Source organism: Barbus barbus, assembly GCF_936440315.1.
Source record: "Barbus barbus genome assembly, chromosome: 14".
NCBI classification, from domain to species: domain Eukaryota; kingdom Metazoa; phylum Chordata; class Actinopteri; order Cypriniformes; family Cyprinidae; genus Barbus; species Barbus barbus.
In genome coordinates, this window is record NC_136742.1 from 6,167,812 (window position 1) to 6,195,691 (window position 27,880).

General features: G+C 39.4%; 1 protein-coding gene across 1 annotated transcript in view; it reads right to left on the reverse strand.

The window, feature by feature from the left end:
* Window positions 1–27,880, reverse strand: part of LOC306880252 (neurexin-3b) — a gene marked incomplete at its 5' end in the record, with an annotated part of 335,517 nt that overhangs the window by 229,933 nt on the left and 77,704 nt on the right. The window contains 2 exons of the mRNA XM_079433664.1: window positions 7,294–7,455; window positions 14,683–14,984. Of these exons, the coding sequence (XP_079289790.1) occupies window positions 7,294–7,455; window positions 14,683–14,984 (464 nt within the window). The remainder of the gene's footprint in view (window positions 1–7,293; window positions 7,456–14,682; window positions 14,985–27,880) is intronic.

Sequence of the window (27,880 nt, forward strand, 5' to 3'; positions counted from 1 at the left end):
CAAGCCTGAGAATTTGCAATGAACAAGTATGTAGCGCTTACTAGACCAGTTACTGAACCAAAGATGTGGTTCAAAATGGTGAGCTGCTGATACTATCTTTATGTGAGCCTGAGGGACAATACCTAAAACATGCTTAGTAATATAAATAGATTTAAGAGTTTGTAAGACTATAAACATTAGTGTTGAATATATATCCACATTTATACATCAATGTCTGCATCAACAGCTAATTATAACAGATGAAAAACTTTAATATAGGAAACTAATTCAAGATGCAGACTACTTATAAGTCATATAAGCTATTCAACAAGCACAATCACAGAAAACAACTTTGACAACAAACACCATTAATTTAAGTAAATGAAAAGTAATAATCAGCAATATGCATTCACACATACAGTTGTTAAAAAAAAACTGTATGTACTGATGTCATTCATTATGAAGTGACATAATAACAATGGAATTGTTTTTTTTTTTTAAACCAGTTTATTGAAACAACTGGTTCACTAAATGAAAGGGCCTTGGCATCACAAGTGGTTGCTTGATGCGCAGGAGGCAGTGATGTTTAATTTCACATATCAAGGATGATTTCAGCATTGTACTTTTGCTTATCATCCTCCGTGATCATAACAGAAATAACCATGGTTGTTAAACAAATAAGATAGGATACTACAGTTGAGATATATAATACGGCCCCAAAATCTTACAGCAAATCACCATTTTGGGTTGGGGGTGGGGTGTGAGGTCATGTATGACATTCAGCCAGAAAGTTCACACCCTTCAGCACTGTTGTCATGAAACGGAGTGTAAATGAGGGACAATTCCTATCACAGAGGACATTTTGCTACACTCGCCCTGGCTTTAACTGAAATAAAGTGCCTGCCCTTTTTAGTACTCCCTGGGTAATTCTACCTAGGCAAGTCTTTCATCACTGTTGGCACAGGCTATGTCTTAGAATGTGGCAGGGACAGGCACATGAGCATCCGCAGCTACGCGACTGATATTAATAGCCGGACTGGGGATAGAGAGAGAGAGAGAGAGCAGAAGAGAAACCAGTGGCAGATTAAACAGCAGAGACAAGGTGACCTTTCATTATGATGGTTATTATAGACCACCCGTGTGTGTTGGGTAGTGCGAGCCATGAGTGTGTGTTTGCGTGTGTCTGTACATGTGTATGTGCATGTGCTGGCAACTCCTGATGGAATCTGCTTCTGGAGGTGGTAAACTTCATGAAAGAAGCCATGAATGTCACTTTAGCTGAGGCAGGATGTTTACTGAATTCAATAATGAAATACCTTTAACTGAACATCTTTTTTTTTTAATCTTTTCGTTTTACATTATTGACACACTATTTTCCTTTTTTGATATTGTGCAGTTGCTTTGACACAATTTACATTGTTAAAAGCGCTATATAAATAAAGGTGACTTGACTTGACTACTGCATGAAACAGCTATTTGTCTCCAGTGGGTTACCAGTCTATGTTCCATAATTACATCTAATGATGGAGCCACCAGCAGAATTTCGTACATGAAAACAGCCACTGGGAACTGTTGCTACAAAAAAGATTCCATATTACATACAGAATGTGGATGAGTCTATATACAGTATAAAACAAATGTATAAAACAAGCATATCCAAACTAATGAGAATCAGGTGCACAACCATAATGCAGATCATAAAAAATGCACACTGCTGGCACACTGTTGCTTCCAAAAACTAATTTAAATTTTGATTTAATGAGCTCACCAAAGTATAACAAATGTGATGTTCTAAACTACATTTAGATTCAGATTCAAGACGATATATAGTAATCAAATATTTTGTAAAGGCTTTTAAGTATTTAAAGCATTACAAAAGTTCCTTTAGAAATCAATAGATTTGATTTTATTATTTAATTTTACTATTTCGGTGAAAATAAGCCTAACACTGGCTTGTAGTTGATAGAAATCTATTTTACAGTTAAGTTTGTGAGTCTGTTGGCTAGAATCGTCTAGAATACATTACACAAGCTTTACCTAGTTTTTTGCCCCAATATATAGTCTCGGAAAAGTGGGCGCTAGTTGCTGAAAGTCATAGCAAGCCTTTAGTTTTTTAGTAGGAGTTGACAGGTTTCACAGAAAACCTTGTAGTGTATGATGGGCACAGCTTCTTTTTTGCTTTAGACTATGATTCCATCCAGATATTTTCAGCTGATTTTAGGACACATATAGTGATGTATGACATGCCTTAGTAAGCTGACTTAAGGCCCACAGGTGTAAAAAGTACTCAAAAGTTTTTACTCAATTAAAAGTACAAGTATCTGGCCAAAAACATACTTGAGTAAAAGTAAAAAAGTACAACTTTAAATTGTACTCAAGTATTAAAGTAGAAGTACGTTTTTTCCCCTAACAGATATACAGAAGTTTTTTTAAAGGGAGAAAACAAAACAAAATGCACAGGTCAAACACATACATCTAGTGCAACAACATTTACAATGCAGCACAGTGGAACACACACAAAAAACACAAACACAGGGAAAGGGATTTAAATTAAACTATCCTTTCCACCCTCGTGCCATCATATATATATATATATATATATATATATATATATATATATATATATATATATATATATATATGTATGACTTTCATTTATCAGATGAACATAAACTAAAACTTTTAAAAACATAAAAAGAGTTTTAGAAAAACTAAATCATCTCTCTTTGTACACTGAACAAAATTATAAACGCAACACTTTTGTTTTTGCCCCCATTTTTCATGAGCTGAACTCAAAGATCTAAGACTTTTTCTATGTACACAAAAGGCCTATTTCTCTCAAATATTGATCACAAATCTGTCTAAATCTGTGTTAGTGAGCACTTCTCCTTTGCCGAGATAATCCATCCACCTCACAGGTGTGGCATATCAACATGCTGATTAGACAACTTGATTATTGCACAGGTGTGCCTTAGGCTGGCCACAATAACAGGCCGCTCTAAAATGTGCAGGTTTACTGTATTGGGGGGGTTGTGCGAAGTTGCTGGATATTGGCAGGAACTGGAACACGCTTTCGTATACGTCGATCCAGAGCATCCCAAACATGCTCAATGGGTGACATGTCTGGTGAGTATGCTGGCCATGCAAGAACTGGGATGTTTTCAGCTTCCAGGAATTGTGTACAGATCCTTGCAACATGGGGACGTGCATTATCATGCTGCAACATGAGGTGATGGTCTTGGATGAATGGCACAACAATGGGCCTCAGGATCTCGTCACAGTATCTCTGTGCCTTCAAAATCCCATCAATAAAATGCACCTGTGTTCGTTGTCCATAACATACACCTGCCCATACATAACCCCACCGCCACCATGGGCCACTTGATCCACAATGTTGAAATCAGCAAACAGCTCACCCACACGACACCATACATGCTGTCTGCTATCTGCCTTGTACAGTGAAAACCGGGATTCATCCATGAAGAGAACACCTCTCCAAAGTGCCAGATGCCATCGAATGTGAGCATTTGCCCACTCAAGTCTGTTACGACGACGAACTGCAGTCAGGTCGAGACCCCGATGAGGACGACGAGCATGCATACGGTTTCTGATAGTTTGTGCAGAAATTCTTTGGTTATGCAAACCGATTGTTGCAGCAGCTGTCCGGGTGGTTGGTCTCAGATGATCTTGGAGGTGAAGATGCTGGATGTAGAGGTCTTGGGCTGGTGTGGTTACACGTGGTCTTCGGTTGTGAGGCCGGTTGGATGTACTGCCAAATTCTCTGAAACGCCTTTGATGATGGTTTATGTTAGAGACATGAACATTCAATTCACGGGCAACAGCTCTGGTGGACATTCCTGCAGTCAGCATGCCAATTGCACGCTCCCTCAAAACTTGCGACATCTGTGGCATTGTGCTGTGTGATAAAACGGCACATTTTAGAGTGGCTTTTTATTGTGGCCAGCCTAAGGCATACCTGTGCAATAATCATGCTGTCTAATCAGCATCTTGATATGCCACACCTGTGAGGTGGATGGATTATCTCGGCAAAGGAGAAGTGCTCACTAACACAGATTTAGACAGATTTGTGAACAATATTTGAGAGAAATAGGCCTTTTGTGTACATAGAAAAAGTCTTAGATTTTTTAGATAAGCTCATGAAAAATGGGGGCTAAAACAAAAGTGTAGCGCTTATAATTTTGTTCAGTGTATAATGCAAGTGTATGGGACGTCTAAAAATGAATATGAGAGTAACTCATTCAACCCCTGTTAATGAATCAATGTCTTCTTAAGTGAAATGATAAATGCAAAAAATACAAATACCAATATTTTAAACTTAACCGTCATGTTCACTTTGTGTGGTTTCTGAAGTGGTCCTGTCCCCTTGCATTATACAGACTAAAAATATTTTCTTGTGTTCACCTGAAGAAAGAAAGTCATAAACACATGGGACGACATGAGGCTGAGAAAATGATGATACAATTTTCATTTTTGGGTGAACTGTTCCTTTGAAGAGCAAGATGTGATACAGAGGTTAGAAACATATTCCAGACAGAATACAAGAATGCGTTGCATTAATAAGGAGAGTCATATAATTAAAACATACAACATTAATGTTTTGAAAGGCCACTTTTTAGTGTTGTCTATTTAACATCACTGTGTAAAACAGGGATGGAGAATGTTGAAACTGGAGGCCCCGTGTCTCTGCAAAGTCTAGCTCCAACCCTAATCAAACACACCTGAACAAGCTAAACAAGGTCTTCAGGATACAGGTAAGTAATTTTTTTCAGGGTTGCAGCTAAACTCTGCAGGACAGTGGCCCTCCAGTATCAACGTTCCCCAACCCTGGTCTAAAAGGATAATTAAAATTTTTATTGTTTATTTGGGGCATTTAGAGTTTTTTTTTTTTCTCAGCAAATATTGATAAATAATTATTTGAGCAAATCATGTAATTATTAAGATTAAAAAAATATTCATTGACAGACATAATTGCTACTCAATGTGTCATATAATGACATATTATAAATACAACTTGTCCACCTGGTAAGAACATCACTAAACATAAATTACAATTAATTTATTGTCTTTTTTTTTGGAGATGTGTAAGATAAAAAAAATAAAAATTAAATAAAAAAAAATAATCATTCCCACAAAAATATTAATTGTATTTAAATTCTCATCACTGAATTATTTGCATTCAATCTTATGCATTCAGCCAATATATTACACAGCTAATGGCTCTATCAAAGCAGAAAGAATAATGAAAAAACTTTTTTGGGGGGAAACGCAACTTTGCTACCTCAATATGCTTCCTCAGATTTGATGGTGAATGTTTGAAGCCTGACAATTATCTGATGAATGTCACAACTGAAGTAGAAATGTTTGTACTTGATGAGTGAAAACAATGATCATTGGTTCTCACGTCAAGCACACATATTTGAAATTCTGTTTACCATATTTATTGTGCATAAGATAAAATAAAAATGTAATGTACTTTTTAAGATTAAATAAATTTGTAAGGAGTAAAAAGTACTGTTGTTTCTCCAGAAATGTAATCAAGTAAAAGTACAAGTAGTCAGTTTAAATTGTACTTGAATAAAGTACAAATCCCCCAAAGTAATCAAGTCAAATTACACAAGTATTTTACACCTCTGTTAAGGTCCCAATATATTTCAAGCTGGTTTGACGTCATTTAGGACAAAATCAGGCCATTGTATTTCACAGTTTGAGCACCATTTTTACACTTGTCTGCCAATTTAACAGTTTGAAATAATTGAAAAAAAAATGTAAAACATGTTTCAAGAATCCTGCACTCTATTGTGTGCCTGAACCTTGGGAAATAAGTAACAACCACTGGGATAATGTGCATACATGGACCACTCGTCCTATATCAAATTCATGTTCAATTTTTATTTAAAATAGAACAGTTGACTCCACACCCACTCTTCACTAAGTCTTCACTCACTCCACCACAGTTACATTGAAAATCACTGGGCAAAACAGGCTTATTTTTATTTATAATCATTAAAGCTTTGTGTGAATAAATATGTATGTGGCCACGGAAATGTATGTCACATACATATTTATGTAATGCATCTCAGCTCTTTATTATTTATTTTCTGCACTAAACCACTTGCATGACCAGGTCATCTGAGCATTTACATATGCATCTCCATATTGTTCCTAATGATACTGTAGCTCCTCATCAATTCATCCTTACAAGTCAACAAATCTGGCAAAACATATTACACCATTGTCATTAAAACATATTTTCTATGATTTGGACTGAAACTATTAAAATCAACTAACCCAACTAAAGTCATGTTTATGCATTGTAAAAATGTGACCCTGGACCACAAAACCAGTCATAAGTAGCACAGGTATATTTGCAGCAATAGCCAACAGTAAAAGTATAGGTCAATATTATAGATTTTTCTTTTATGCCAAAAATCATTAGGATATTAAGTAAAGATCATGTTCCATGAAGATATTTTATAAATTTCCTACCGTAAATATATCAAAACATAATTTTTAATTAGTAATATGTATTGCTAAGAACTTCATTTGGACAAATTCAAAGGCAATTTTCTCAATATTTTGATTATTTACACACCCTCAGATTCCAGATTTTCAAATAGTTGTATCTCAGCCAGATATTGTCCTAACAAACCATACATCAATGGAAAGCGTATTTATTCAGCTTTCAGATGATGTATAAATCTCAAAAAAATAAAAAAAATAAAATGACTGGTTTTGTGGTCCAGGCTCACAAATGAAAAGGATAAAGTGGTCCCAAAATGTATTGAGACACCTAAGCCACATATTAAAAAAATAATAATGTTTTTCAATAAACTAAATATCAAACTAAGTGGTATTTATTTTAAAGAAAGCTAGCACAAGCAGACTTTTCAAGCTAACAATCTCACAAAAAGACTCTTGTTAGGTTTCAAAACACTTTTATAAAATAATAGATATACTGTTCACAATTCGGACAACTTGATGGAAACTGACATCTACTAAAAACCACAATGAGACCAGTTGCTTAAAAGCAAATGCAAAATTGACTACAGAAGTGAAGTTATTTATGCTAAAGCAAAATTTGCGTGCAGATGTCATGTTTAATATAATTTTTCATATCTGTGTAAAAAATTCATAAATGTTTAAGCATGACTTAAGTGTACAAATACTTTTTGGGACCTCAGTATCTTATAAAGGCCTTAACATCCCAATAGGCTTTTTATGATGTCATTCACACAGTGTGCATGTGTGCGTTCGTGCGTGCACGCACGATTATGCACATCTTATAGGACCCACCTCTTTCAGGCAGCCCATGAAATTATTGCTGACGGGAGATCCAGGCAGGTCGGCAGTGCTGGGACTTCCCCCCACATAGAAGAAATCATCTGAGCCCAGCATAGTGTAATCCTCCTGAGTGTATCCTGTGGTGGTCAATATACCATCCACCGATATAGTCACCTGTTAAATGATGACAATATAGAAAGACAACAAATTAGTAAATTATTTGAAGACGTGCTTTTAACCTGAGCGATAACCTTATTTTATTGTTTGTTATGGTCTATCTTGTTCAGATTTGCCCTATTTCGGGTCGCTTATTGCTAACACTCTGGACCATTGGTCTGGATAAGAATTATTGGTGATAGTTTAGTATAGGTTCACAGGACAGGTAAAGAAAATATTGCTGATGAATATTTTCTTCATCTTTGATGGATTAAGAAAATGAATTCTTATCTGGTTTGGAATATTACTAATTGGGGTTAGTAAATGTTAAAAGCAAGGACAAATTATTTGTACTTGTTTTAGTTTTGGGGGATACGCTACTTAGTCACACGCTCACTCATACACATAAACAGAAGTTCAGACACATACTTCAACATGCATGCATTAAAGGAAGGCATTAACCACTGTCAAAAAATCAAATTATCCTTTTTTCAAAAGGTCATACTGAATAAACATGAGAAGGATCAATGATTCATTGGTTCAATGAAAAGGGGAGGAGCAAAGCCACAACAGCCAATCAGCATGCACTCATGCTGAATTAAAAAAGAAGCAGGAAGACCATGCAACAGGACACACAGCACAGAAAACAACATGCGGTAGACACACACAAGGGATTTGGGTGGAAGCGGAGTGATAAATTGAATTTAGTGTTAGTCGCAGTGATATATGAAGCTGAATGAGATGGTGGAGATGTGGCCATGCTATGAGTGGTGTGAAGGTATCAACTGCCAGAGTTCCCAGAGTTCTTAGGTTTCTCTTGTGTGTTTGTTTATTTTTGGGAGTGCTCTGCAAGGTGGAAATGTCCCCTGTGGACATTCTTGGAAATCCTCTGTCAGTTATTGCCGACAGTCCTCGCAAAAAATGTGGAGGCTTGGTGTGGGGAGAAAAAACACTTTACTAGTTACTGTGAGAGTCCCAGTGAGGATGTGAATCTCTATGTAACGTTAACGTGAGGACGTAAAAGCCAGCCTGATAAACAAACAAAAAAACAATAAGAAACAAAACTGTAAAAGAAGGGAGGGAAGTTTGAGAGGGGGGTAAAGGGGTGGGGTGGGGATGTGATAAGTCCTGGTAATACAAACCCATTTCCTCATTTTTTGAAAAGAGTGTCTAGAATGAAACTCAAAGAAAAAGAAAGAAAGGGAGAGGGACACACGGCAAACCAAAAAGGACAATAAGAATGATATCTACCAGACAATGTAGTTTGTTTACCATAGCGTGTCCAATGCCTGAGTGCTTTCAGGAAGAAGGGGGAAGAAAGGAAATCAAAACAATAGTGAACAGAACGGTTGTTAATAAATGGACGAAATTAAAAGAGAAAGAAATTAATGATGAAGATTCAGGGTGTTAGTACATTAGTTTGGTTAGAAACAGGTTAGTAATAAAAATGATCCCATGAATGAATAGTGTTAGTCTCAAAAACTGTTTCTTCCCAAGATGTAAGAAACAGGAAGGTAAAGACAGATTAAATTGGAAGAGTACAGTATAATGAGAGCATTTTACAGTGGGGACATGTGACCAACGGTTGGGTCATGACGGTTGACTATTTGACTAGTTGTCCAACAACAGACTAATTAGTGATTGTTGAAGATGTCCTTAGTCTGCTATATGTTTAGCATGATAAAAGCCTCTCAGACAAGTTGCGTCTTTAACTTTATCACCTTAAAAGCACCACTCTATACCTTTAGTCTTGCATGCAATTGCATCATGTAGTTTGTGACCATTACACCATGATTGTCAATTTAAGAATGTGTCTTGAAACTAGCTAGTCAATTTTGAAAATTGTGTTTTATTGCTGCTTGCTATTCATTCCAGTAAAATTGTAACATAAATCAATCGGAACATCAGTAGCTGAAGTATAGATATCAAAACACAGGTATCAAGATACCAGCTCACTAAATAAGCTAATATGAAATATGTAGCAAGTGATAAGGAAGAATGACTGCTCCTTCAAAAACAGCAAATCGGTATGCTTTTGAAATTGTTTAAAAGACATTTCTAATCATAATGTTATTGTTCCCTATCAGTCGGTCACTCCGAGTCACGTCGGTGACCGACGAATTGGGATCTCGCTTAGAGAGACCAATCCACTACGAGTGTATCTAAACGAGCCAATGCACATTGGCATGCGATTATTGCATCCAGCTGCCACTGATCAGAGCGTGAGTATAAGTAGGCAGCAGGTGCAGCGCATATTCAGCTTTTCGCTTCGGAGCCGAGCGGTTCATTGTTCTGCTCCTGAAAAAGCATATCGACTACAGTGTCTGACAGTCAAGCACGCTCTCCGGAGGTCTCTTGTGCTGGTGTCACAGCGCTCAGCGGCCGTGGTTCCTTCCTTTCGAGTGGATTGCACACATCGGATTGCACTACCCCCTGATTGACGCTGAGGCTTTCGTGGACGAGTCATGCTCCCATTGCGGGAAAATGACCGTCGCGGAGTTGCTGACCAGACTCCGTTTCCTGCAAAGGGGCGGGGTGCCCGTGCCTCTGCCTAGATCTAGGGCTCCACCTGGCGGCAGCCGGGGGAGCGCTACTTCTGACAGTAGCTGGACTGGTCTTACGGTGACTGTGAGGAATTCCCCTCCGAGGAACCAACCTCCGAGGGCTCCTCCTTCCACCGGCACTTCGCAGCCTGTGGAAATGGTGGCTATGCTTGCCCGGGGCCGCCGAGAGGGTCGGGGTCGAGTGGAAACCTCCACCGCATTCCGAACCCTCGAGGTTGGACGATTGGTTTCTTGGGGTGGCTCGCGCTGGTTCCTCAGGGCCCCACCCCGGTACCTTTCTTCACGGAGGTGCATGATGAGCTTACTGGATCATGGACGGCACCTTTCACTGCCCAAAACCGATCCAGTGGCTCGTCCTCCCTCACCACCCTCGACAGTGGGGCAGCGCGGGGGTATATGGGGATTAATGCTGTGTCTGGCCGACATGAGGGAGTCTGACAAGATGCGGTTCTTGAATGCCCAGCAGTTCTCCGCTGCACAGAAGCAGACTGAGGCCATCAGGCACATCATGCCCCGGTGTGCAGCTGCTATCTCCACCTGGCCACCCCCGCTCCCACGCAGCAGCCTCCAGCAAAGCAGCGCCGTGGAGCCGGTTGCAGGGCAGCCGCCCCGTCCGTCCAGGCTCCCGCCAAACCTGGTGGCAAGTGAAAGAGCAAGAGACCCTGAGACGGGCGACCCAGAGGTGGAGGAGGATGCTCTTTGGGAGATGGTGAACGCACCACTCCCTCCCCGGAGGAGGGCCGGGCAGAGAATCTTTTGTTTCTTTTTTCCCCGCCACTGGCGTCACGGTCAGTGGTTCCAAAAACTCGACAAAAGAGCAGGTTCCTCTATCTCTGGGTCCCCAGAAGGGACGAGGAGTTGTGGACAAGCCAGTCTTGATTCACACTCACCCTCCTCTCTCGCCAGTGAGCAGCTGTGGGCGGTTCGGGAGTGCGGTCAATCGTACTACTCACGCACCCTCTGCCAGAACGCAGGTTGGTGTTGCACACACGTTGACCCCGCTTTGGACCGGCAAGGAGACGCCCGAGCAGGGTCCCTGCGTTCCCCCTCGCTGCCCCACCGCGGGTACGTCGGTGGTTCCACTGGTGCCACTTGTACGGTTTCTGGGAGCCTGGCTAGTGCTTCCCAGTCCGTCTCGTTGGCTCCGTCAGACCATCAGACTTGGCTATAAGATTCAGTTCGCCTGGCGTCCTCCCAAGTTGAGGGGCGTCCACTTCACTTCATTGAAGGTGGTAGATGCTCCTGTCTTGCGTGCAGAGATCGCAGTCCTCGGCCTGGCTATGTGTCCCGCAGTCCCGGCCTGGCTATGTGCCCAAGGTTCCCACTACTCCCTTCAGGGACCAGGTGGTGAGCCTGCAAGCATTGCCGTCGGAGGAGGCAGACCCAGCCCTAGCTTTGCTTTGTCCCATCCGAGCAATGAGATGCTACGTTGACAGGACGCAAAGCTTCAGGACCTCAGACCAGCTCTTTGTCTGTCACGGAGGCCGGCAGAAGGGGAATGCTGTCTCCAAGAAGAGGATGGCCCACTGGATAGTGGATGCCATCACACTGGCTTATCAGGCACAGGGTGTGCCCTGCCCATTCAGGTTGAGAGCCCACTCTACTAAAAGTGTTGCATCTTCCTGCGCGTTGGCTCGTGGCGCCTCACTGGCAGATATTTTTAGAGCTGCGGGCTGGGCGACCCCTAACACGTTCGCTAGGTTCTATAGCCTTCGTGTGGAACCGGTTTCCTCCTGTGTTCTCACCTCAAACGGGTAGAAGCACTGAGAGGCTCCGGTTTCGGGTCGGCTTGCTAAAACTGCTCCAGAGAGTCCGTACTGTAGACCCTGTCGAGCTCCTCCATTCCCTCGGCAGTCAGACGTGGCAGAGCGTCTGACGCCAGGCCCTCACTCGATGAATCTGTGAGAACCGGTAGAGGGCTGGGTTCCATATGTAAGACCTAATTGTATCTTAGCCTTAGAGCCCGTGTTTCCCCGGCAGATGTTCTGCCATTGTCCAAGAGGCTACAATCTCCTCTAATCTTCCATATGCACCTAAACGGTTGTTCATATGCGTAAGTGCTTCTGAACCTCCTTCAGGAAGGGTGGGCTTCCGCAGCGTCCGGTTCCAAGTGGAACGGGTACGTTTTCCCAGTGTTATCCAGTCTTACTGAGTGGGTAGTGTCATAGCAACAGTAACTGGTCTTCTGTGCTAAGCCCTGACCTGCGCCAAAAAATAGGGGTGCAGGAGGTTTCCACAGGACACTGGAAGGGGCAGTATCCATGGCCCTTTGGTAGGGATCCCAATTTGTCGGTCACCGACGTGACTCGGAGTGACCGACTGATAGGGAACGTCTCGGTTACGTATGTAGCCCTTGTTTCCTGAAGGAGGGAACGGAGATGTCACGTCCCGTCGCCACGGTTGCTGTACCACCGCTGAGCGGCCGGGTCACTGGCTCGGCTCCTCAGCGAAAACCTGAATATACGCTGCACCTGCTGCCTACTTATACTCACGCTGTGATCAGCGGCAGCTGGATGCAATAATCACATGCCAATGTGCATTGGCTCGTTTAAATACACTCGTAGTGGATTGGTCTCTCTAAGCGAGATCCCCATTCGTCGGTCACCGATGTGACGTCTCCGTTCCCTCCTTCAGTGAACGAGGGTTACATACTTAACCGAGACGTTTCTATTTAATTTTCTACTCGTGAAAATACTTTCGTGAAATAGGTAGGTACATTAGTTATTCTTAATTCATTCAATCAATTTACTTTTTTAGTAGTCATGAAGGAAATAATATGCAAACTCCGCCATAAAGCACTTAACATAAATAAAATAAAAAGTACTTAGAGTCTTAAATGATTTATTATTTAATAAGATAATACCAGCAAATAAAAGTACATGGTAATAGTAATTATAATGTTTTCCATTATAATTATTATTAAGTACTTTTACTGTATTTGCTGGCATCAATGCATGTATTTATTTTTTATTTATTTATTTATTTTATTATCAGTAACAGATCATTTTACATTATTTGTGTATAATCTAAATGGAATTCTTGAGATAAGGCTCCACAATTTTTTTTTGATCACAACCAGAATGTCTGTGCTCCCGACTCAACTATCCCCACCAGTTTTTGAAACAGCAATACCGATGAATTAGAGATATAGAAAGAGAAAAAGAGCAAGAGAAAGAGAGCTCCTTCAGTCTGTCAGCTCATACACTAGTCTGAAAACATCCCATGAGGGTTGTGCTATATCTTTTACCAGTCTTAACAAAGTAGTGACATGAAAAAAGCACTTACTTGTCAAGCCCTCATCATATTTTCACTCCATATAAATCTCTCTCACCTGCCAGTGAAGTTTAAGGTCAGCCAAACAAATCAAGCATGATCTCTCTGAAGACTCAAACCCAATCCATGAACATACAAACCCTCTTACTGATGGTAATTTATCAAAGGCTTCATGTACAAGAGAACACTTGGGGCCTCATTTATAAATACACATACTATCCAATATCATCCTACAGTCTATGGATTTCATTCCACTTTAAAAGGAACAAAACGGAAACTTATCTAACAATGTTAAGCTATTAAACATGTTCAATGTTAACAATAATTTTAAGATTATTATAAGCATATTTAATACCCTAATTACTGTTTTCATTAGTCATAAATTTAACATGCAATATGCAGTGAAAAATGCTACTGCCACGCAATATGACTATGCTCAAACACTGAGCCAGGAGAAGAATGATTTTGGGGTAATATTTTAAGATATATATATATATATATATATTTTTTTTTTTAAATGGCAGGCTAAAACAACTAGCAATAAAGCTCTTCCTTGAAAGTTTTATGAAAATGTGATTTCAAATTGTATTACTGATTAGGTTAGGTTGAAAAAGTTAAGCTGCAACTGTTGCTTTTATTAGACGTTTATGCTTTTTATTGTCTTATATCACACCATATAAAGATATCTGAGGGCGTTCTGTAGGTGAATTAAATTTCCTTTTTAGGTCTGCAGAGTATTAACATTTTTTGCAATAATAAAGTGAATGGATTTAGGAACAAATTTGCATAAATACAGATGTTTATAAAGAGTTTATAGAAACATTTAGGACATGATTATATGTTTACATTTAAAATGATTAGGTGCGTCTTTATAAATGAGGGTCCTAGTCTCTTCGGTTAAGAACTGTATTTAAGATTCACTGCAAAGCTTTTTGTTCATAAACAAACTGCAAATTTAAAAACTTAGTCAGACCTCCACGTACCTTGCTTAAATGTAAACATTAAAGTGAAATAACTGTCGACCACTGTCCACTGTCTGTGATTGCTAAGATACAACTTTGAAAGTTCGCTGACACTTGTAGAGCTTTGGAGCATAGACTGAAGGGATTTGAAGTCAAGCTTTTTCAAGAGTTTTCTGATGCCCTTGAGTGTTAAACCATGTCAAGTAACAGATATAAAAGACTTCAAGGTTTAAAAACACAGGAGGAAATAAGAACATACTCTTTCATTATAAGGAAACTAGTTAACAAATTGCAATGCAACTAAATTCAGTCTTAAATAGTCACAGTTCCAAAAAAATCATCTGATTATAAACCAGATGCAACATTAATATATTTGAATTAGAACATGAACTAGTTCTCCAGCTAGCTGTGAGTAGTCTTAAGAGCAGCCGTCGTCTAGTGATTACCTGTCTCAGGTTGCGTGTCACTTTGATGTCATGCCAGGCGTTGTCATTGAACTTTCCATTGACAGGCTCAACGATAGCCTCGAAGGCTCCTGAGCCCAGGTTGATGACCAATGAAACGGCACCGTCTTTCAGCGCTAGGTTAACGTAGTCAGCCGACTTGCCCGTGTGGAGGATGAGACCGTTGCGTTGCCAAGTTTTGAAGGACAGAGTGATCTCATCACTGCTACTCTGGATAGGATTCTGAGACAAGTCATAGCAGAAGTACTCTGAACCTCGGAATGTCGCCACGTTGTCCTCACGTGCTGAAAACAATCAAGAAAAAAAATGACAACATTAATTTGTTTTCAATAAGTGAACTTGAAAATCGGTAAAATTAACGTTGATGTTGGTCTTTGAACAATGAACATTAAAAACGATCATTCTGTCAGTGTTAAAACCAAGATTTCCCTGAAGTGACTTTTTGAGGTAGATGCAGACAAAGTGGGATTGTGGGAGCTTTGTCAGAGCACTGAGGTGAAGCGGCAGACTATGAATTCACATCGACCCTTCACTTTCACCTCAAATTCTGTCTGAATAAGGAATCAGAAAGAGTTGTGTTTGATGTAACCATTTAAGAAATAACCTTTCTGGAAGTTTCTTTATATTTTATCTGGAAATGTCCTGCTGATGAGGCCTCAAGTGCTTTTCATGGTTTGAGTCCCAATGCCTCTTGGAAGAGGAAGCTTATTTCCGTATCCAACATTTAAAGTGTGACATTGCTATTTGCAAATTACCCTACAGTAAAGGAAGAACAATGGCAAAAGTCTTGTTTCTTTCATACTAACTGTTCTCTTCCCCTAGAATTTCGGCTTGCCAAAGGATGTATCAGAACTCACTGTCAGCTCCCCTCTGAGCAAATTACAGGGACAGAAAGGAAAGGGAGGAGAGAGAACAAGTGAAAACCGGATGGGAAGAAAGCAGAGAAGTAAGATGGGGTTGTGGGAGTGACAGAGACAGAGAGAGAAAGGAAAAAACGAAATGGAAAGCTTAAGATAAAACTGAGATGAAGAGGAGAGGGTAAGAGAAGCTTGTTGTGAAGGATGTGTATTAAGCCACGATACAATGAAAGCCTGAGTAAACAAATCGAGCTCAAGGAACAATTATAAAACAGATTTTAAATTGATGTCGCCACAAATTCACTTTTGCTTTATGAATTTCAAAGCTTCTCAGACAGTTTAATTTACAATTATTTTACCATTACATTTAATAAATTGTTGAATATATGAATACACAAATCCTTATCTACCTCCTTATTGCTATATGTACACTTTGGCTCACACAATCAATATAATATTATCATTAAAGGTGAAACATAGGCTCCAGCATTCCAATGACCCTATATAGCAGGGTTCCTCAAATCTTACCCTGGAGGTCCAATCTGCGGCAGAGTTTAGCTCCAACCCTGATCAAACTCACCTACCTGTGATTTTCTAATGATCTTGAAGACTCTGATTAGCATGCTGCTCAGGTGTGTTTGATTAGGGTTAGAGCTAAACTCTGCAGGAATGGTCCATATTTGAGGATCCCTGCTATATAGGGTAAGTGGTTTGAGGAATGGATGGATGGGTGGATTAAAGGTGAAACTACTTAAAATACTTTTTCCTAGTCCAGTTTAATATGCAAAGAAGTGTAATCCTGGCATTAGTATGTGGATATCAAAACATTCCCTGTGTTTGAATGTCTACTTTCCTTCTACAAAGTACATCCAGATTACTGTATACTACACACATTCCTAGAAATTACTTTATACAATATAACATATTAGGTGCAGCTTTTGCTTCCTTTGTTGAGCATCCTGGCTGGTTCATCAAGCGGCATTGGCTTAACCAATCTGTTTGTCCAATCAGTGGAATACAGGAGATTTTTATTTATTTTGTGAAAATTTGTCTGTGAGGACCGGAATAAAATTATTATTGATAATTATTGATTATTATTATTGCATTTCATTGTGAAGGCTCATCCCTATATCATAATCCATTTGAAGGGTTTACCCTCCAAACTGAGAGCTTCGAAGTGATGAAGGGTGTTGGGGACCAAAAAACTATTCTATGGAATGCACTTCTTTGTCATCTTTCCAACCAATTAAGGAGGTGCCTTTGCCATGCAATTAAACCTGTGCAAAGAATCATTGCACAAAGTGTGTCTTTAAAATCCTTTATTCCGAAGGGCCATTTGATGAGGCTTTAGTTTGGAACGACCCTTTAGTATGGTATGATTGTTCTCGCAAACAATGTGCCCTTCGGAGACGGATTGATACATTTGGTTCACAGCATTAATCAGCAGCTTCATCTAGTACCATAGTGTTGCCAGTGTTGGGGAGTAGTTAACTACAAGTAGCGACGCTACTAACTTAACTACATTTTTCAGTAGCTTGGCAGTAGCTCAGTTGCTTTTTAAACAGTGTAGCTTTTCCAGTAGCTAACTACTTTTTGCAGCAAGTAGCGGTGTAGCGCGAGCAAAAGCTACATTGCCTTTTGTCGAGCCTGCGTGAATCAGCGCGATGCAAGGATATTCTTCTTGTTAGATTACAAACTCATTTTTTGCCATTACCGCCACCTGTTGTTTAATCACGCATCTTGCGGCTAACGGTTCACTGACGTACAGGAGTGGGTTGACACACCCATATTATTCATGATGGAGCAAGACGTGGCGGCAGATTTGGAGGATGGAGAAACAACTAACGTTAATTACCCATGGCCTTATTTGTCCAAGTTCATGTCTCTCAAAGAAACGACAAGTAAAGGTTACACTTTTTGTAACAGTCTGAGATATTTGAGTGTTGTGTGTCATAAAACAATACTCTTTGAAATCATAATTGTATTGTATTGTTTTAAACACTAAATATTTTACTTAAAACATTCCTCAGACACTTATTCAGTTATTTATAATATACGTTGTTCAAAAAAATCAAAAGTAGTTTCAATGTAGCTAGCTACTTTTTGATAGTAACTTGTAGTGTAGCTAACTAATTTTCCAAAAGGGTAGCTTGACTGTAGTTTAACTACTTTAACTTACGAGTAGCTTGTAGCTTGTCAAACTACAGTTTCAGAGTAGCTTCCCCAACACTGAGTGTTGCACAGTTAAACTTCTATAAAATAATTTTCAAATTGCAGGGCTTGACGCTTACCTTTTCCCCAAGGTAAGCGTCAAGCCCTGCAAAGGTTTTGATGCTATTGTGAAGACTAAAGCGAATATAAATATCTAAATGACTGTGAGTGTGAAACATTATTTACACAGTTTTAGGAAAGTAGCGCAGCTGATTTGTTTACTGGGTTACCGGGGTAACGGCAGCGGCAGCGCCCTCTAGTGGCGAATGTGCATCATTCAGCGCGTCTTCACTTTAACTCGCTCCGCTTTTCTTCTCATCTGTGCTCATTTAAATTAAACCGTTGCCTTTTTAAAGTTCTAAAGTAATCATATGAGGCTGCATCGCAATTTTTCCATAAATAAACAGTTAATAAATTAATACGTTTGTTAGGCGTACTGTAGCAGTTAGGCTGTTTTGTATTCGCACTTGTGCTCCTAAATACATTTTCCAGTTCGCACACATCTATTTTTAGTCGCAAATGCGAGTGAAATACTCGCACTGTCGAGCCCTGAATTGGGCAGCATAAGTATTCACAAGTTTATTTTTTCACCTGTTTCACAAGGGCAACACAACCAGCCACACGACCACAAGCACTTGACAAATAATTTTTTTTTTTTTAATTGTCCTAGATTACAAATTAAAAGAACTTTGTGAAAACATAGAGGCTAACGGTAATCACAACAATCACAACTGAATATCCTGATACCAATGCATCGTTCTCCATTCAAAAGTAGCCACATTTGTTTGTTTTTTATTTATCAAAGAACATGTGCAAATGTTTTGGTCCATTAACCAAAGGTGCAACTTCCATTAAGATTAATGGGAATGATAACAAAGAACTAATAACAGATACTATATTTCAGAAGCCATAGCAATATGTGTGCTTCAGCAACACAGCCAAACACACACAATAGACATGAGGGATGTTTCCTCTAAGGTAATATAGTACATTACAAATCAGCCTAACTGTATATGGATTTCCAATATATTTGAAACATGGTATTATTACTTTTACTAAATTATTACTGCATGCAGGAGATGCAAGGTTGTGCAGAATAAATATTAAAAGCAATAATTTATTGATTCAGAGATGTTGAGGGAAATCAATTATCTCATATTTGCTTAGCCTATACTCAAAGCTGCAAAAATAAATGCTCTGAATATTCTCATAAGCGCCACACTTGATGTTAGATTTCCCCATATGGGTCAACACATGTATCAGTAACTTGCTGTTTTTCCATAGCAGTCTCTCTTAACGTCTGATCTCATGTGATCTCACAGGGTCTCCAGGAGGGACAGAGTCTTTCCAGCAATGCTGTATCACAGTTACATCTCAACTCAGCCTTATCAGGGTCATCTACTGGGGGCCTGATCCGATGTCACTTACTCAGAGAGCTCTTACACAAGTTATTTCCACTGAGACACGTTGCGTGCAGCTGAAGAGATGGTCAATTGACTTAAAACTGCATGGGAATCATGTTTTAGCCAAAATAAATAAATAAATAAAAAATTTTAGGCAATATATAATGTGCTGAAATAGAACTTGCAAACACTGGCTGGACAAAAAAAATAAATAGAAAAAAATAGAAAAGAAAATCTTTCCATCCAAAAAAGGAACACTAACCATCAACAGTTATATCAAACAAAATATAAAAATGTATGTATGTATGGATTTATTTATTGACTTATTACAATAAATCCTGTTAAATATTGTAAAACCAAAGCAATATTTTACAGTACACAGGAGCAAGGCAAATATTAGCTTTATTACCTGTTTAAATTAATGAATGCAATCGGATTATTGATACAGTAAATCAATGTTGAATTTCCTCACTGGCCAGAACAACACATTCCTGCTGTATTTGAAATAGAATAATGATCTGCTAAAGTGGAAGAGAAAGAAACAGTGCTTGCTTTGCATTCTGTTCATTTTACATTGATTGCCACTCGCAGGGGAAGTTTAATTTTCTCCACTGCTCCGTTTGCAGCTCAGTGTACCGAGCTTTGATTTCAAAATCCAATGGAGGCAATTAGCTAACTCATTTACATGTCCCTGATCCATGTCAGCTCTGACATTTGGCTTGGCAGCACTAAAAACCATTCCTTGCACAGGGATGACCCTGCTACCACCAGGGAGAGCTCTTTCACCCTGAAAAACTCTGAACAAGGAGGGCAAATTAATGGCTTGTGTTTATGATTCATGACCAAGTGGATATCACACATGGTTTTTAAGCTATGGTGCTCAAGTGACTAATGAAAGTTTGAATCTGACTTGCAACATTTCCCAACATTTTCCCACACTCCCATCTTCTTACAGTGATCTCACCACTGTCTTGACACAAAAGTGTCCTTCAAAAAGTGCAACGGTAATCATTTCTTAATAACCTTGTTTCCAGACAGGAGGTGAACAATAACAAAGTACATTTACTTACGTACACTTTTTGAGTATCTGTACTTTACTTACTTTTTTCTGAAAACTTATGACTTTAACTTCACCACATTTGAAAGACAAATATCGTACTTTTTACTCCACTACATTTCTATCAAGATCCTCAAAGTAGAAAGTCGTTACTATGTAGCAGCTTTGAAAGTTAGTGGATGATTTTTTTTTCTTCTCTAAAATGTGACTTTTTTTTTTTTCAGACAGTCTATAAGTAATCACTCTTGCAGGGTTACATTAAGATATTTCCAAGCATTTTCTGAACAATGACCAATTGCAAATGTGATATTTATTTACAACAATATTGTGGTATTTATTAGACACAATATTGCTTGATTTTGCAAAATTGTGTAAATGAAAATATTACCTACAAAGCCACAGAACTGTTGTGTGTCTTCTAACAAAGCACAATAGGTGTTTGACTTGAAGCAACACTGCACAGACCGTTCTGTGCATGACATCAAAGTACCGCGAGAACGATTAGAGAGCATTTTTGAAATTTTTTTTTGATGTCAAATAAATCTTGCTGTTTCGCTTTTTTGTTAAAGCAGTGTTGCAGTTGTAAAGTTGCAGTTGCTGGGTTTTAAAGCAGGTTTGATTTTTTTTTCTTCCTTATCACTCTGTATTTACAGCAATTTCACTGTCCACTCTGTTCAAATGTGGATGAATGGCTACACGTAGATGTATGCACACACTGCCAGAGCTGTGTGAGATCACTACCATGCTGCTTTAGTTGGGGTGTTATTTATTTATGTATTTTTTATTTTTCAATTCACTTGTTTAGCTTCTATAGGTTTTTACCGTTCTATAATCTCGTCATTCATGCTTCAGAGGCATAAGTTATTGCAAGTATTACAGACAACAATAACAAAACAGTGCATTGACATAAAAAATGAAATTTACTTTTGGTACTTAAGTAGTTTCACCTCTGGAGAAACCGACTGAGCCTGGTTCCTCCCAAGGTTTTTTTCTCCATTCTGTCACCGATGGAGTTTTGGTTCCTTGCCGCTGTCGCCTCTGGCTTGCTTAGTTGGGGACGCTTCATTTCCAGCGATATCGTCAACCTGATTGCACAGATACTATTTAAACTGAACTGAGCTGAACGATGCCATCACTGAATTCAATAATGAAATGCCTTTAACTGAAAATTGAGTGTTTAATCTTGTCATTTTATATTATTGACACACTATTTTCCTATTTTGATATTGTGCAGTTGCTTTGACACAATTTGCATTGTTAAAAGCGCTATAAAAAAATAAAGGTGACTTGACTTTTAAAAGCAAGTTCTGCACTTTTACTTAAGTAAACATCTGTCTTTACAACTTTCACTTGTAATGGAGTAATATTTGACCAGCAGCATCTGCACTTTCACTCAATTAATGGAGTTGTGTACTTTGTCCACCTCTGTTCCAGACAACGGAGGTATTTCACAAAAATATTAGACAACTATTTTCAACATTGATAACAATAAGAAATGTTTTGTAAGCAGAAAATAAGTAACTTAGAATTATTTCTTAAGGATGACATGACCCTAAAGACTAAAGTAATGGCCACTGAAAAATTGAAAATGTATCTTTGCCAGTACAGGAAAAAAATACATTAAAATAAAAATATATATATTTTCTGTAATAATTGTAATAATATTTAACAATATTACTTTTTTTTTACTGTATTTTTCATCAAATAAATGCAGTGTTGGTGAGCAGAAGAGACCTCTTCAAAACATTAAAAATTTAATGGAAGCACATTTATCGCAAAATATTTGGTTGTATACAAATACTGTACCTAGTTTGATACTTTAGCGGGACTTATGTAATTTGTAAAGCTTTCTCAGAATGGGTGTATTGTTTCCATGGTAACACTGACATTGACTCTGATTGGTGGATCTTCAGAATTATGGTTAGTGTAGTTTTTCATTAAACATGAGTTAAAATCTCGTGGCTTCAACAGACACATATCACCAATCTGTACAAAACATATATTCCATCCAAAATAAGTCACCATTTGAAGCTCTTTGTCAGGATGTGTTTTCAGTCTGTCTGAGGGTTGTTTTCGCACCGTTAATGCTGCTACAGATTTAGTCATCTAGGAAGCAGGCCCGCTACTGGCTTTGGTAATGTGGCATGAAGAATCCGCAGTGGCAGCAGCCAGCGGTGTAACGTGCCCCATCGTGCCTCCAAACTGCATCCAGCATCCTCTAACTCAAGCACTGCAGATATCAAGCTAAAAATAGAAGGCTAATTTCTGCATGACAATGCCGGAGCACGACTTAAGAGTGGGAAGCAATTCTGGAAGCCTCCTACATGCTGATGAATCAGGACCGGAAAGAGCGAGCTTAGAATCAGTCATGTGCAGAAATGATGTGCTGTGAATGAGAGTGGGCAGGTCTCAAGGGTGACCGTACACCAACCTGCCAGCTAATGCAGCCCTAGTAGAAAACAAAATGTGTAGAGGCAGGAAGCAATGATGCTAGCTGTGATTTGTTGTGTCAAATTCAACCGTAAACAAACTGGTAACATCTCTGATGACAACACGCTCATGTGTGGAGGGTTCCGGTTAGTGTGAGAAAATATTAGAATGGAGCCTTTGGTGTCAGCATTTGAAATTACACACTCAATTACGGCTGGGAGACAATAATGTATAGCTAGAAAAAACTAAATAAAAATACATATCTCACTATTTGGTAATGCATTATATTAAGGTCCTATTAGCGTATTAACTAACAATAAGCAGTACATTTGTTACAGTGTTTATTAATTTTTTTAACATTAAGTTAGCTCAGGAACATTAAATACGATTAACACAACTTTTAATTTGTACAATGTACATATTAATCCAGTTAAAAATCAAGTTTTAAATGTAGTTAATAATCTGAATTATATTAAATAATTATTTGCACCAATACAACATCTGGCGGATGCTTTTATTCAAAATGACTTGCGTTGCATTCACATTTGATCAGTTTATTAATTCCCTGGGAATCAAACTATGCTATACCACTTAAGGAATGTGGCAATACATAGTTACATAGAAAAAACTAAAAATACTGTGTTTTTCACAAAAAGGCTTAAAGGACTTATTGCGCATCATATGGATCACTTTTATGATATTTTTTTAGTCTTTTTCTATGAAAAAGACATTCAAACCAGCTTGGGGCAACAAGAGGGTGATTTTCACTTTTATGTCTTTTTTTTTTTTTTTAAAAGGAACGCTTCCACTTTAAACGGACACAATGTCAAAAAGATGCTCTTTATGGTGATGAGTTCTGTTCAACTCTGATGTCATATTATTGCAGTGCTGCGTTTACTGCAGCATTCTGGTCTGACAGCTCATCACCCCACTGTCATCTGGTTGGTTAGAGGCAAGCGGCCCACCTGTCCAGCTGAGCTCTGCCATTCGACAGGTGTCGAGGGTGGTGGTTTGCACAGTGAATGATGAACGTGTGGCGTGTGCAAGGGTCTCTGGAGTCTAATCCCATAAAAAGAGGCAGTGATGCAGAGAGCTGGGTGCCATGCAGTGATGGTCAAGCTCAGCATAAGACAGATAGCAAAGATTTCACACTCTCCTTAGGATCCAGTGATGACCAAACCTCAAAGAGGATCGTCTAAAGTAGTAAACATGAATGTGTTGTAGCAGCAATTCCTTGCGAAAAATGAATCTGTACTGACTGTTACATAATTTACCACGTTCAGTCCAAACCATAGTCTGCACACTTGTAACAGTGCCGTTGTAAAATATTACTCAAGGTCAAGTGGGCTGATGATGCTAGCACACATTTGAAGTCAAATTAAAATTCTTCCAGCAATAGAGTCAGCAGCTAGTGCAATGTTATTTCAGGCTGCAAAAAAGTTTACTGCCTACTCCCATAACTCCTAAATTTGACACTACAAAATCATCCTAGTAGCGTTTCTTGCATAGCCTGCATAAACTGCATCATGTCCAACAGCCAAATGTAATTCTTAGAAATATACGGGTGCTGTACATGACAGATATTTAATCAATAAATAAAACCAATAAACAGTAAAGCAAAAATACATATATTGAACAATCTTTATTGAGCAGAAAAACAGATCAAAGATGCAGAATGCTGTTCTTCCATGCAAGAAATGTTTGGACTGAAATACGTGTACAACATCTACAGTCACTCTCAAATTAAAAACTGTTTTATAATCTTAAAAACACATCTCAACACACATGCTTTTTCAGTTCTGCTGCGCTCCTCTAGCTGCTTTTGAATGTAAGAATGCATCTTGCATGAACAGCTCCTTACACATACAGTGCCGCTTATCTTGATAATGTCATTTGGCGCATAGTAGTAGTAGGCCTGGATTACTCACAAATACAAGCTTGAATTGCTCAGATGCTAGGAAATTCCCTTATTACTATATTTATATACAGGTCGAAGACGTGCATTAATTGTTTAACATGTTGAAGGCTCTTCCATATACCGGACACCATGTAAACAACCAATTAAACATGAATTTACATTTATTCATTTAGCTGACGCTTTTATCCAAAGCGACTTACAATTGCTATATATGTCAGAGGTCGCACGCCTCTGGAGCAACGAGGGGTTTAAGTGTCTTGCTCAGGGACACATTGGTGTCTCACAGTGGATTCGAACCCGGGTCTCTCACACCAAAGGCATGTGTCTTATCCACTGCGCCATCACCACCCCATCGGGCCCATCACCACCCCATGAATTTACATTGGATTATGTAGAGAGGGGACTTTTCTTCCTCATTTCAGAAGTCCATCTCATGCCACTGCATCAGACCAAACCCTCTTTACAGCTTTTCTCTGTCTATGACTGTCTTGGCCCCCAGACACACCCCACCAACCCCACACCCCTCCCACTTCTGGCCTTGATGGTGAAGCAGAGCTCCCTGGAGCATGACTGACAGTGCTGGGAGCCAATCACTCATCTAGAACGGCGCACTGCCTTATTGGCCATTATCTCTGCTGTCAGCAGCGAGGCAGAGACGTGAGTGGTGTCTATCCCAGCAGCCTCTTTGTTTTTGTCCTGTCTCCTTCCATCCAACCCCTTACATCCACTGACAAGGACACAGCTAAAGCCAAACGTTGAAGCTCGTCACCCTTTTATGTTTTAAATCCATGACAAAAACCCCATCTCATAGCTAATGTGTGGTAAACATCCATCACCGTCACTTCTAGTGTGCGCTCTTGTGAGATAAGACATTACAACAATTTGTGCATTGGTTTTAAATCTAGCGATCATTTGTAAACTGTATGCAGAATTTTGCTATTATTTCTGAGTAAAACACAAAACCACCAAAAATGGTTTGGTGAAGATACACCAGAATAACTCCACAGAAGAATGTGAACTCTTGACAAGCAAATATAAGAAAATCTAACATTCAACATACAAGCTTCTTGATTATTTTTATTTTGTTTAATTTTGTTTATATATACAGTATCTCACAGAAGTGAGTACACCCATCACATTTTTGTAAATATTTTATTTTATCTTTTCATGTGACAACACTGAAGAAATGACACTTTGCTACAATATAAAGTAGTGAGTGTACAGCTTGTATAACAGTGTAAATGTGCTGTCCCCTCAAAATAACTCAACACACATTAATGTCTAAATCGATGGCCACAAAAGTGAGTACACTCCTAAGTGAAAATGTCCAAATTGGGCCCAATTAGCCATTTTCTGTCCCCGGTGTCATGTGACTCGTTAGTGTTACAAGGTCTCAGGTGTGAATGGGAAGCAGGTGTGTTAAATTTGGTGTTATCACTCTCACGCTCTCATACTTGTCACTGGAAGTTCAACATGGCACCTCATGGCAAAGAACTCTCTGAGGACCTGAAAAAAAGAATTGTTGCTCTACATAAAGATGGCGTAGGCTATAAGAAGATTGCCTGAAACTGAGCTGCAGCATGGTGGCCAAGACCACACAGCAGTTTAACAGGACAGGTTCCACTCAGAACAGGCCTTGCCATGGTCGACCAAAGAAGTTGAGTGCATGTGCTCAGCGTCATATCCAGAGGTTGTGTTTGGGAAATAGACGTATGAGTGCTGCCAGCATTGCTGCAGAGGTTGAAGGGGTGGGGGGGTCAGCCTGTCTGTGCTCAGACCATTTGCCACACACTGCATCAAAATGGTCTGCATGGCTGTGGTTCCAGAAGGAAGCCTCTTCTAAAAATGATGCACAAGAAAGCCCACAAACAGTTTGCTGAAGACAAGCACACTAAGGACATGGATTACTGGAACCATGTCCTGTGGTCTGATGAGACCAAGATAAACTTATTTGGTTCAGATGGTGTCAAGCGTGTGGGGCGCCAACCGGGCGAGGAGTACAAAGACAAGTGTGTCTTGCCTACAGTCAAGCATGGTGGTGGGAGTGTCATGGTCTGGGGCTGCATGAGTGCTGCCGGCACGGGGGAGCTACAGTTAATTGAGGGAACCATGAATGCCAACATGTACTGTGACATACTGAAGCAGAGACTGGGCCGCAGGGCAGTATTCCAACATGTTAACGACCCCAAACACACCTCCAAGATGACCACTGCCTTGCTAAAGAAGCTGAGGGTAAAGGTGATGGACTGGCCAAGCATGTCTCCAGACCTAAACCCTATTGAGCATCTGTTGGGCATCCTCAAATGGAAGGTGGAGGAGCGCAAGGTCTCTAACATCCACCAGCTCCGTGATGTTGTCATGGAGGAGTGGAAGAGGACTCCAGTGGCAACCTGTGAAGCTCTGGTGAACTCCATGCCTCGGTGCATGAGGCCTTACAACAAATACAGCCAATTCACCCTCAATCCAGAATGGGGCACCCGCAGTAATGCAACACTGTTTGATAACTGCCAGCAGAAGAACAGCGAATGCCGTGAGTTGCGAACTTGAAAACAATGCCCCCTACACAGTGACCATGTGCTGATTCTGAACGCGTCGCTCACATAAACTGACACAGGAGTATACTTTAAAGGCTTGTGCACTCAACTGTTTGCGAAATAGAGCTTTGTGCTCGTGTATCCTACCTCTCTCATTCGTCACAAATCCAAATGTTCCATAATATTTCCATATTTGCGATGTAACGTATCTGAATGCTAAACTATTATTTATGTAAATTATAGGCTTTGTACTTCAGTCGCGTTCCAACGGTGACACAGAGGCGGGTGCACTGATGTCTGTATTTTATTTTGATAAAGTACCAACTTTGGCAATGCTGGAACTGATGTGTTTTGTGTGTGTGTGTGTGTGTGTGTGTGCGTGTGTTTCCTTATACCAGCAGAATCAAATGTACACACTTATCGTCTTAATAATGCATCACTTGTTTATCTGTTAACTAAATCAAATATATTTCAAGAATGTATTCCTTGTATGTATATATTTACTGCAGATTATATATATAATGTAATATAATATTTAGTATTACTACTGCACTACTCTCTGTTCAAAATAAATAAATAATAAATAAATAAATGAAACCGAGCATAGTAGATTTGTTGTATTTTTCCAGTTGTACCAAAATCGTATCGAACCGTGACCTCCAAACCGAGGTACGTACCGAACCCTGACATCTGTGTACCGTGCCCCCCCTAATATATATATATATATATATATATATATATATATATATGAAGAGTTCATTTGCAAAAAC